We start from the raw sequence: 13,521 nt of genomic DNA on the forward strand, positions 1-13,521 counted from the left end.
TGCATCATAAAGTGCTATACTGGCACATTAAACAAGAATTGAAAACAGTGACCGGTTATATGGCGCGTCCAATGTTCATCACAGTCAGTTACTTAAAGCCATCTCTGCAATCCATATGGGATGCATAAAAAGGTACTAATTATGTTTCAATAATTTGTGGCAGGGTGCACAAGTGTTAAGCATCATTTGGATCCTACACTTAACCCTTTTCCCAAATGAACCAAAACATTTTATAACAGTGACTTATTATTGCATTAAATGAATATGAAACCGCCACTTATCCACTCCATTCAGATGTGTGGCTTATTCTGCGCTGTATTGTAAAATTTGCTTCCAACATCTGGCGTACCGAAAGTGGAAAGCTGAATAGAGGACAAATTCCTGTTCCAACAAGTATATCTGAGGAACTTGGGAGACGGCAGGAAAGGAAGGAAACAGACTTTGGGAAATAAATAATTAAACAATAAAAGGAAAACCTTAGGGGCTAATTAAATATAAGGCATAATCAAATTGGATATGGAAATATCGACACAGCTGACAATGTATGAGTAAACCTATGTTGATAAATAGTTTTTTCTAATTACACGTTTGCTCTCATAACTAAAGTCTAGATTTTCTGGGCTGCAAGCCAAATCTGTCACAGTCTAGACATGGAGGTCTGCTTCTCAGCTATTCCTTCCGATATACAACCTTCTAGAAATGACATGCAATATACCTAAGCAATACACTAACAAAGACATGGGTATTTATCATTGTTAGCATATTAAACCAGCAAAAGAGTGAATAATTCACGGCATGACATTTTCATACTACATGTTCTTCATTTCGATTTGAAATAATCAACAAGATTTCTGCCTCTTTTAGAATCCAAACTATGATCCTAGTATAATCGATTACTGGCCAATAGACATATAGGGATCTCTTGAAATTAAAATTTGAAAGCTTCACTTATTTTTACCCCCCAAAATCAAGGTAAATCTCAATATTGCATGGTTTCCAATTGCCTGGAAAACACATGTGTAACACTCTGGTAATGTGTTAAACCCATTTGAACTCTTTAATACATGCACAAAATTAGGACAGAGGGGTATTGAACTGCCCTCCTTGTGTGCAGTGTTTCAACAAAGAAAAAAATATTGTCGTAAAGGGGCTGTATATCACGGATCAATCAATTCACAGTCATGCTGACTCTGCAGGTCCAGCACCTCCCTGTCACTTGAATCTTTAAATTTGTATTCACAGAATTAGACTACCATTCCCATTTTCCATATTTTTCAGCATTTCACCCTCACCACGCACCATTTTGGCAGAGCTGTGAAACGTGCGTGAAGACGCCAAAAGTTGCAACATTTTGGTACAACTTCAAGATGAGCCTAAATTTTCTGACTTTCTAAAGTTTTTGCGATAGATTTCTAGCACAACGCTTTGATAAATCGGGCCATGAAGTCATATACACCACTTGGATCTCCTCAAGGAGAACCTGAAACCACCCATACTTAAGGATAAAAGTTTTTATTGACTAAATAGGTGTAAAACCAAAATAGAATAAAAAAAGGTCACGCCATCGAAAATTTTCTTCTGGTTACAAATAAAACTAATAATAAATCATGAATATCACGTTAATATAATAACTTTCAAGCGACATTCAGTGTGATCATTCTTGTAGTAGGGGTTAAATCGTAATTGCAGTACCACCAGTAAAGTGGGTTAAAAGTTCTAGCATTATTCAATGAAGGAGTAAATAATCCCTGTTTGGATGAGGTATATAATAATATTTTAATGCCATCTGTTTAGTCCATTGTTTAATGCTTTCTTAACACATAACAAACAAAAAAACACAGCTCTAAGTACAAGAGATTCACAGGATGAAATTACAGCAGGAAACTACAACAACCTGTCAAGCCATCACGGACTAAACGTGGGGATTTATCAAATCTTAATCTTGTTTTACAATAGAACAAAACTTAGCGGTGCAATGTTCAGGTAATAGAAATACAATTGATATACAGAAAATACGATCCGCAGAAATTGCTCCTGGTTAATCCCAAGAAAACAAACAACGGGGAAAAAAAAAAAGGCTGAAACTCATCCAATAAAATATAGCAGGTTAGTATACCTAATCACTTTCACAATCTTGCTATAAAGACAAATAAAAGAAATACAAAAATGTAAATTTATGATGCAACTGGTACAAATAGAATCACATTTTGCACAGTGTAGCAGCAGCAATGTTGCATATCGGTTATGATAGTAGTTCTAATCAACCACTAAGTAGATGTTCCTAGTACAGCTTCTAGAAACAACAACAAAGAACCTTATGTGACATATTTCATTTTGTCTCCTTAAAAGAAATGCAAATTAATTTCAGGACTGCAGCAGTACTTATACGTTATACGTTGTTCTCATTTTTGGAAGCTTGCAAACCCTAAAAATTCATGCGATATTGTAGAAAAATCAGCAAAATACAAAGTATGACCTTCACATGAGGTTGTTAAATGTAGACAGCTGTTTTTCACTTTGTAGCAAAATGGATCTTGGGGCTCTTAGAATTTGGAATTTGGGAATCCATGTATTAAAATGCTTTCTGTGGGAAAACCTTAATGTCCTTGCTATGGCAGGAACCATGGCAAGATGGAAAAGTAAAATCAATATTTGGCTAACCAGACCGTTCATATGCTGCTACTTAATACTAGTACATACTTTATTTTTAATGAAGGAGGCAGGATGGGGACCAACATGGTAATACTTAATGATTTTAGATACAACAAATAATTCAATATTGTCTTCCCATTAATTATTTATGTACATAATGCAAAATAATGGCACAAGTTAATTTAGAGTTTTGCTGAAAAATATTTCTTAATGTCACATTTCTAAATAGAAAAAGCTTCAAATGCTAATCCTAAGATATTTTAGAAATACAGGGCAAATTAATAGAACAAGGCATGGGCATATTATGTTCCCTATAGGATAGGATATTATTTGGTTTTTATTATGTCTACGTATTCTGGAGTATCATACTGCTTCTCCAGGACAAAAACATGCTTTTGTCCTGAAGAAGTATGGTACTTCGAAATGCATGGATTTTTCACTTTTTTCCTCTCTGCATAATAGGAATTACCAATGAACAGCACTGAAACTGTAGCATTTGTAGTTGAGTACTTACTGATTGCTCATTCAAGTCTTGAGCGTCGTCCATTAAGGTTTATCTAGAAGGTCCAAATTTTTAAGTGATCTCACCTTGTAAACACAGTATTATTCCTGAAATGAGACAGGACAAGAAAATACGTTTTACTCAGTGGTTGTTCAAAGAACAGAGAAGCCTAAATTCACAGGGTCACCAATAATGAATAACTGTTATTTCTGTCTTGTTTAGTAAGCAGCCATGCTTTGTTTCATGATAGCATTTTTTAAAGAATTCTGGAGTAAATTGCTTTAAAAAGTCACTAAATGTTTGCCCAATGTAAGTAAGTGGAATCTCGATCCAACCACAGCTGTTAACTAGTTAAATGCCACTTTAAATCTTTGACAGCAGCATTTAACTCGCGCTTACAGGAAGCGCATCACTGGCTCCGCCCAATGTTGACCCTGTCACATGATCGCGGGTCACCGATGGGTCGGCATGACAAGCAGAGGTTGTCATTATCAGATTGCTATGAGTGCTGCCCCGTGATCGGTGCTCATAGCAGGTGAGCATTTCTGTTACCCACAGACGATCTGATGTGTAACAAAGGCAATCAAAGTACTGCAGCCTCTAGTCTGCCAAATAGACTACTGAAGCATGCAAAAAGTAAAAAAAAATGTTTTAGAAAACAATAAAATAATAAAAAAGATATAAAAGTTCAAATCACCTCCCTTTGGCCCCATTCAAAATAAAACAATAAAAAAATAAAATATACACATATTTAGTATTGTCGCATTCAGAATTGCCCGATCTATCAATATAGAAAATAATTAACCCTATCGCTAAACATCATAATGAGAAAAAAATTAAAAACGCCAGAATTACGTTTTTATCGTAGCCTCTATGTTGCAATAAAATGCAATAATGGGCGATCAAGTAATTGTTTCTACACCAAAATTGTATCAATAAAAATGTCAGCTCAGCACATAAAATAGGCCCTCACCAAGCTCCAGATCACGAAAAATGGAAATGCTACAGGTCTCGGAAAATGGCTGCATTTTCTTTTTTTTACAAATTTTTAATCTTTTTTTTTTCACCATTTAAATAAAAAAGAACCTCGACATATTTGGTGTCTGTGAACTCGTTTTGACCTGGAGAAAAATAATGGCAGGTCAGTTTTAGAAATTTAGTGAACATAGCAAACAAAATAAATGAATAAAAAAAAAACAGCAGTGGGATTGTATTTTTTTTTAAATTTCACCGCACTTTCATGCACATGGTCCTATTAGTAGCAGGCACAAAAAAAGATTACTTTTACAAAGAGATTAAGAAGCAGAAATGTAGCAAAATATGATGCATACAACACTATCAATTTTGTTCTGGAAATATTTAAGCATTTTGTGCCCAAAACTACAGAGGGAGCTTATCTTGTAAAGGGTCTTATATGAAAATGTAACCCCAGATGCATGCACAAAAAAAAATAAAAAATTATGAAGCAGAGACTATAAAAAATGTGATGCTTGGAATATGATTAATTTTGTTTTACAAGTTTACAAAAAAGGTTGTATTTTGTGTCCAGAACTGCACACGGATGGGTTTTTATCAATAAATAATGGTGGCTATGTATCTTCCATTATGGCTGAATGCATGCATTTCCTTAGTACTGTTTAGTTTCATTACAAATAATAGACTGAATGGATGTTTCTTGAGCACAGAAAAGGAGACCTGACAGCACAATAAAAAGAGAGGAGTAAGAGTACGTAAAATAATACATGAGTACGGTGATAGGGCTAATAACTTTGACAAGGCACTACTTGTGAGTCTCAACTGGTTACCAGAAAATTGATCATGAGAAGAAGGAGGACTGCTGGAGCTTTGCTCAATTTGCTAGTCAGTTTATTTTCCCCATGTGAGCTGGTGATGCCATTTCATCTAATGAGAGAGAGAGACAGTTCCTTGTCGGTGTGTGCCAGAAAGTTCTCAGCCTATATTATCACTGCAAAGCCTGCATAGTTCAATAGATTTGTCCTCTGGCAAAGAAGAAAATCCTTTTCACACCAGAGTTTCTCACGCATTGGACTCTCCCCCATGATGACCACTAACAGAGCGTTCATGAACAATTGAGCCTCTTTGACCAACATCAGTTGTCACATCATCTACTTCCAAAATTACTACAGAAAAAAAAGAAAATCTTCCCTCAGAAGATCTGCTTGCAGGACACATACTCTGCTCTTATATGCCAACTTTACCACCTTCTCTTTCTGATGACATTACCTCCTCAGCACCCTGATCTAGTTCTCAACTATTAGGAGCATTGGTCATGACTGGGCTAACACTTGTTTCAGTATAGATCATTTATGCATTCCGTGCGCCCAAATCTGTTTCCGATATCTAGATTTGCTTAATTCAGGTTGCCACTACCAATGTCAGCACACCTCCAACCACAGCTTGTAGAGCCAACATCACAGTCAACATGATATCCAAGTTCAATTCCTGACTTTCCATTTCAGCCAGTAAATCAGCTGAAATAAGTTGTTCTTGCTAAATATTATCCTTAGTCTATGGAGTACTGTTGGTTAGTGGTCAAGAAATTAAATTAATTGAGTCGTGATTAACAGAATTTATAGTCTTCTGTTTCAAAGTTTTTGTTTCCTAGTGGTGGAAGATATTGACTGTACAGCACACTAACTCAAACTGATTATGTCACTGTCAGAGGTAACATAGTACTATTCTGATTAAATGACTTATGTTCTTTTTCTGTCATGCTGCCAAGTCCGTTGCCTGTTGCACTTTTTCCTTTAACATACACTTTTGACCCAATTATAATGTTTATAATATTTTTGCCACACTTATCCAATAGTAGAAAAGTATGGAATCAATGAGAAATGCTAGGTAGGGTTACTTGTGATAGCCAAAGAGGCCAACGCAACAAAAACTAACCTTAATATTATTGTGTTGTGTCTGAAATTTGACAACTTAAACAAGTATGCAAAAACAGACCTGCACAGTTAAATGTCTTAATTTAGAGTAATACATTATTTTAAAAAAATTGTAAGCAGATTAATCCTTTCTGCCCCAAAAGAATGACATAACAACAAATGGCTGAAGTTAGGAACATGGCATAAAAATAACGCAACTGCCCACAGTATAGTCGTGGGGTGTAAAGTTGCCAGATTGAAATATTGAAACAGGAATGCAAAAAGTAAAAGTTATATATCTATTTAAAAAAAAAAACATTATTACCACCATCTTACTCTCTCCTGAAAAAAAGTGTAACCATGAAGGTTTTGTCGGTTGGTAGGTACATGCACGAAAAGGAAGTTGCATCAACTGCCAACAGTATTGTTGTTTCTCTTACACTTGTGAAATTGTAATTTGTAATACATTTATGCAAAAATGTAACCTTTTTCTATTTCTTATATCTATTTTTTGGTTTCAAGACTCCCCCACCCCTTTAACATAAATTCTGCACCCTAAATAATTACTTTACTAGGCATGCACATGCACAGAAAGGAAGCTGCAGCAACAGCCAGCTGCATTGCTCCTCATGGGTATGTTAAATTGGGCTATTAGCCCCTAAAGGACCAAGCCACTTTTCAGGTTAATGACCAGGCCTTAATTTTGAAATCTGACCACTGTCATTTTATGTGGTTATAACTCTGGAACACTTCAACGGATCCCACTAATTCTGAGAATGTTTTCTCATTACATATTGTACTTTATGACAGTGGTAAAACTTTTTCAAAATTTCTTGTGTTTATCTGTGAAAAAAATTACATTTAGCATAAATTTTGAAAATATCACAATTTTCAAACTTTTAATGTTTATGCCCCTAAATCAGAGCGTTATATGACGCAAAAGTTAATGAATATAATTTCCCACATGTCTACTTTACATCAGCACAATTTTTGAAACTTTTTTTTTTAGGAAGTTATAAGGGTTAAAAGTTGACCAGCAATTTCTCATTTCCCAACAAAATTTACATAACCATTTTTTTTAGGGACCACCTCAAATTTGAAGTGACTTTGGGACTTTGGGGGTAATATGACAGAAAATACCCAAAAGTGACAACACTCTAAAAACTTCAACCCTCAAGGTGTTCAAAACCACATTCAAGAAGTTTATTAACCCTTTGGGTGCTTCTGAAGAATTGAAGCAATGTGGAAGGAAAAAATGAACATTTAAGTTTTTTCGCAAAAAATTTATTTCAGACACAATTTTTATTTTTCTAAAGGGTATCAGGAGAAAATGAACCACAACAGTTGTTGTGAAATTTCTCCTGGGAACACCGATACCACATGTGTGGGAGAAGACCACTCTTTAGGCGCATGGCAGGGCTCGGAAAGGAAGGAGCATGGTTTCAGGATTTGAATGCAAAATGGCTGGAAAAGAGAGCGGATGCCATGTTGCATTTGTAGAGCCCCTAATGTGCCTAAACAGTGGAAATCCCCCACAAGTGACCCCATTTTGGAAACTAGACTTTTCCAGGGGCTTATTTAGATGTTTGTTGAGCACTTTCAACCCCCAGGTGCTTCACATACGTTTATAACGTAAGGCAGTGAAAATTGAAAGTCAAATTTTTCCACAAAAATCATCTTTTAGAACCCAATTTTTTATTTTAACAAAGCAAAATAAAATGGACCCCAAAAATTGTTGCACAATTTCTCCTGAGTACGCCGATACCCCATGTGTGGAGAAAGACCAATGTTTTGGTGCACAGCAGGACCCAGAAGAGAAGGAGCAAGGTTTAATTTTTTGAACACAAAATTCCCTGGAATCGAGAGCTGATGCCATGTCATTTTTGGAGGACCCCTGATGTGCCTAAACAGTGGAAATCCCCAACAAGTGATCCCATTTTGGAAGCTAGACCCCTCAAGGAACTTATCTAGATGTGTGGTGAGCATCTTGAGCCACCAGGTGCTTTACAGAAGTTTATAACACAACTAAGAAAATTAAAAAAAACACATTTTTATTGCAAAATTTTTCTTTTAGCCCAAAATTCTTTATTTTTTTCAAGGGTAACAGGAGAAAATGTACCCCAGAATTTGTGTGCAATTTCTCCTTAGTGTGCCAATACCCCATGTGTGGGTGAAAGCTACTTTTGAGGCACAGTGCAAAGCTCAAAAGGGAAGGAGCACCATAATAGATTTTACTATTATGGTTTGAGGGTGCCATGACCCACTGGGAGAGCCTCCTGAGGTGCCCGAACAGCAGGACTCCCCATAAGTGACCCCATTTTACAAACTGCACCTCTCAGTGAATGAATCTATAGTGTTAATGCCAGACCAATGCCCTAACCCCATAACTTCCCTCTCCAAATTCACTGAAAGACAGACAGCTTGCTCATCTTCTCTCTAAATCACACCTCACCACTTGTGCACTTGACCCCATCCCATCCCACCTCCTCCCCAACCTCACCACTACACTTTTCCCATCCCTAACCCATCTCTTCAATCTATCACTAACTTCTGGTACCTTCCCCTCTGCTTTCAAACATGCCACAATCACACCTACTCTCAAAAAGCCTTCCCTTGAGCCGAGCACTATGTCCAGCTACCGCCCCATATCTTTGCTCCCATTTGCTTCCAAACTACTTGAGCAGCAAGTCCATGCTGAACGTTCCTCTCACCTTGCATCTAACTCTCTCTTCGACAACCTACACTCTGGCTTCTGTCCCCACCATTTCACTGAGACTACCCTGACCAAACTTTCAAACGACTTACTTACAGCCAAAGCTAACAGACAATTCTCTATACTCCTCCTTCTAGACCTGTCCTCTGCCTTCGACACAGTTGACCACTGCCTCCTACTACAGATCCTCTCTTCCTTTGGTATCAAAGACCTCACCCGATTCTGGATCTCCTCATACTTTGCCAACTGCATATTTAGCATTTCCTACTCCCATACTACCTCTTCATCTCGCCCCCTCTCTGTTGGTGTCCCTCAAGGCTCTGTCCTAGGACCTCTTCTCTTCTCAATCTATACCCTTGGCCTGGGACAACTCATAAAGTCCTATGGCTTCCAGTACCATCTATATGCCGATGACACTCAGATCTACTTCTTTGGCCCAGATGTCACCTCTCTGCTCTCCAGAATCCCAGAGTGTCTATCAGCCATATCCTCCTTCTTCTCCTCTCATTTCCTCAAACTCAATGTGAACAAAACAGAACTAATTATCTTTCCTCCATCTCGCACACCTTCCCTACCTGATCACAATAAATTAATTCACACTTTCCCCCGTCCCGGTAATCCACTGCCTCGGAGAAACCCTTGACTCTGCCTTGATAAATATAAAAAATATTTATTATTAATATGCTAATATTAACATGGAGCAGAATTAATTTCGGCGTACTGGTTTGGCCTCCTCAACATTCATCTAAATTATTCTCTCATCCTTACTCTATTTTATATAGCATTGTGTTATGTAAAATGCTGTACATAAAGGAAACATTTGTGTGGCATGGCAAATCACCTGATCACATGATCTATCAAAGGAGATCACGTGACATGTCAAAAGATACATTAGGTTCCTGGGGGGCACGCCTTCTAAACTGCCAGTTGAACTGGCAACTCTTAATCAACCCCTGGTCTCTATGACTCTATGATAGTCCCTCCTGATTGGCTGTGCTGGAACTTGTGATGTGATAACAGGCAAAGCATTATGATTTAACCATCACTGCCATAACTAATGTTATGAACATGTTCTCTGGCTGATACAATCTTCAGCAATGTGAGAATTGGTTCTCGAACCATTTTTTGTAAAGTTTTTTGCAAATTTTCCAACTTTACTTAGTCAATTCTCAGCATATTGATCCATTTATTTCTAGTGTACAGTATAGTACAGTAGTACAGTATAGTCCAGAAGACTCTGTAATCATCTAAAGAATTCATCGAATAAGGCACTATCTGTGTGTCACAACATTTTTTAATTATTTATCATCTTTCCATGTATTTTATAAAAGGATTACACAGAAAAATAAATTCTGGGTCGTCTATTGAGTTCCTCAAACGTTCCTCTTTTATCGAGATTTTTTATGACCCAGCTAATTGAGTTTACCTTTGGAACTGTGTTTCAATATGTGGCAGATGTGCAATACTTGGCTACGGCAACTATACAGTTGATGGAGCTGTTCAGCACTGTAATTGACCAGTTCTTGCCAATATCGACACAGGATATAGCTAATCACGGGGGTACCGGATGTTGCACCCTCACCAATCAGACATTGATGACCAATCCAAGGGAAAGGTCATCAATGATAAAGTTCCAGACAATCTCTCTAAAAGCATTAGTCTTCTTCTATAGGCCAAAAGGATAGGTTATTATCCCTCTGTAGACTTTAGGCCCAAGATGCAACTGCAACCCCTTGACCCCTTATAGCTATGCCCTGAGCATTTGTTGGCCAGAAGTAAATGGATCATAACAAAATTTGCATATTATTGTCTGTTCTATAAATAAAATGTCTTTCATGCTGCATTTTATTAGAATATTTATTGGCAAACTTCTTTCATTTGGTCAGAACTTTGTTCATCTCCAGTATATACATCATTGTACTGTACATATTATGCAATGTATCATAGTATATTTAAACAGACCAGTTGAAGTGTTCTTTTATACCTTGTTTTAACAAACTTAAATTTTTGCTATAAGTACATTCCACTTATAAATCTTAAATTTGTTCCTTCCCATGGAAGTAATTTGTTTAATAAAAACATTCTGCTCTTTGGAAAGTTCAATTTTTAAGTGGGCCTCCAAAGCTGTTTTTATAAGAGCAATCCTTTAAAACAACAAGCAATGCTATTAGAGTTTTACAATAATTCACAGTGTTCTAATAATTGTGCAATGTAGTGCACCTCTCTGCAGGAAAATATTTCTCACTGGAAATTAAATAAACTCTCCTCATTTTTTCCCCCAATAATTCACCACAATTTCTTGTTAATTTCTATATTATATTTCTTAACGTTTTGATTTTCTTAAAACCAAAGTATAGGTATAAATTTTAAGGGACATATTTCTCTCAAAGCTGTCTTTTTTATAGGTAGATTATGAACAATTTATTTCGGTTCATCAAGTCGGCGACATAAATAATGAATGTTATATATAAATGTGCTGTATATTCCGAGCCTTGACCCAGGTGTACAATGGAAGTCAAAGCATATTGTCCTTTATTTCTATTTATAAAGGTATGCATTATATCTAGTGGCATTTACTGCCAAATACAGCATATAATATACTATTGAAATAAAAAAAGAACATTCCTTAGAATGCCATATCCTGATATAATGGCAAACACTGATGTGTGCAAAAGTTTTAGGGAGGAGTTGAAAAAGTCCTGCAAATTGAAAATGCTTTAACAAATAAAAGTAGAAGAGTAGTATTTTTCTTTTTTATTAATCACTTAACAAAATGCATAGTGGAAATAATGTTTAAACTCCCACGCTATAGCTCCTGATAGTAGCACAAGTTCTATATAGCAGAGTTAAAGCATCCTAGAAGTGCAGTACAGTGAGAATCAATGTAAAGTAAAGCCAATGTAAAGTAAGATCTCTCTATAATATAGTAGGGTACCTGCTTGTACATAGACACAGTCAAGTAGGACCTAGCAAGTTAGAATAGACCAACCAAGAGACTCACTCCGGTAAGGCCTCTTTCACACTTCCATTTTTTACAATCAGTCACAATCCGTCAAAATGTTGAAAAGACGGATTCTTTGCTGATTGTCAAAAACGGATGCACTGGATCTGTTTTTTTTATGGATCCGTCAAAGCAGGTGCTGCCTCAATTTAAAGGAACAAAATTCTGGAGAGAGATAGAGAGAGAGAGAGAATATTTTCCTCTGAATGGAAAATTTCAAAAACAGAGTCCGTCACTGGATTCCTGCTTTTGACGGTCAGCGACGGATCCTGCATCCATAGGCTTCCATTTTAGCCAACGACGGACAGTGCAGAATCCGTCGCTTGGCAATTTTCCGACGTACACAAAAAATATTTCTATGTGCGTTATCTACACCCGACGTACAGGGATATTATGACAGATCCAGTGCACGACGGATTAAATGGAAAGCCATCCGTCACAATCTGTCGCTAATACAAGTCTATGAGAAAAAAACAGATCCAGCAGAAACATTTGCTGGATCCGTTTTTTTCACAAAACGACGGAAATTGACGGGAACAAAAAGACGGAAGTGTGAAAGAGGCCTTACTGGTAGTAAGTAGTGCCTGCAAGTGAATATATGCAGGTGTAAGTGTTTAACATAGGTAAATAGTAAGACCGGTTTCACACATCAGTGCCTCCGGTACTTGTAGTGACAGTTTTCTTACGTACCGGAGACACTGACAAATGTAGATCCATTCAAAGGAATGGGTCTACGGAGATGTCAGCGTGTCTTGACGGATCATGTGTCCTTGTGCAAAACAAGCAGACATGTCTGTTTTTACCTGGACAAACGGGCAGCCAATCGTCCCACACACATGCACACGGAGGACAGTGTACACTGTCCTCCATGTTCACGGATGGCCGCGGGGGAAGCAACGCTACTATAAGCCGCTGTTTCCCTGTTTGCGGTGCTTAGCACAGCTTTCATTCATTGTCCCCTTGCTCTGCCGGCGAGCAGCGTGAGCAGTGGACATTGAATGTAAGAAAAAACACTATGTGGGGCCCCCCTATATTTTATTTTCATTCATTCCCCAGTAGTTTACAGCCAGGAGCGGTCGCATAAGCAGCGCTCCCGGTTGTAAACGGTACATTCCCCAGATATGGATTACTGCATGGGACTGACTGTATGCTGGACAGGTGTGGGTATATTGTTGGTTTATTATGTTGACATTTTTTACAGGAGATCGAGGGTTTCGCTTGGAATGGCAGACTAATAAAGATGGAAAAATTGTGTATATTGTTTTGTTTTCATTATAAGACTTTTTTCTTACTGCGTGGTCTTTGAGTAACACTTTTACAACTATAGGATTAGTAATGGAGAGATGTCTTATTGACACCTCTCCATTACTAAGCCAGCTTAATGTCATCTGTTGTGAATTCTGTGGCAGGGCTCCCTCCTGTGGTCACAAGTGGTACTTCGGCTGATTCTCTCTGTGAGCTTCCGTTGGTGGAGGGAAGTGGTACTGCGGCTTCTGAGTTTCCTCCCTCAGGTGATGTGGTGAGGTCGTTAGGTGCTGCTCTACTTAACTCCACCTAGTGCTTTGATCCTGGCTTCCTGTCAATGTTCCAGTATTGGACTTGTTTTCCTCCTGGATCGTTCCTGTGGCCTGCTGCTCTGCATAGCTAAGTTTTCCTTTGCTATTTTGTTTGCTTTTCTTCTGTCCAGCTTATCTATTTGTTTGCTGGAAGCTCTGGGACGCAGAGGGTGTACCTCCGTGCCGTTAGTTCGGTACGGAGGGTCTTT

General features: G+C 37.7%; 1 protein-coding gene across 4 annotated transcripts in view; it reads right to left on the reverse strand.

The window, feature by feature from the left end:
* EYA4 (EYA transcriptional coactivator and phosphatase 4) overlaps positions 1-13,521 on the reverse strand; it is a 588,086-nt gene that overhangs the window by 501,432 nt on the left and 73,133 nt on the right. For all 4 annotated transcript variants that reach the window (XM_069726001.1, XM_069726000.1, XM_069725999.1 and 1 more), the window contains exon 2: positions 3,167-3,261. In XM_069726001.1, the coding sequence (XP_069582102.1) occupies positions 3,167-3,199 (33 nt within the window). In that variant the 5' untranslated portion in view covers positions 3,200-3,261. The remainder of the gene's footprint in view (positions 1-3,166; positions 3,262-13,521) is intronic.

This window comes from Ranitomeya imitator, chromosome 5, assembly GCF_032444005.1.
Source record: "Ranitomeya imitator isolate aRanImi1 chromosome 5, aRanImi1.pri, whole genome shotgun sequence".
NCBI lineage: Eukaryota > Metazoa > Chordata > Amphibia > Anura > Dendrobatidae > Ranitomeya > Ranitomeya imitator.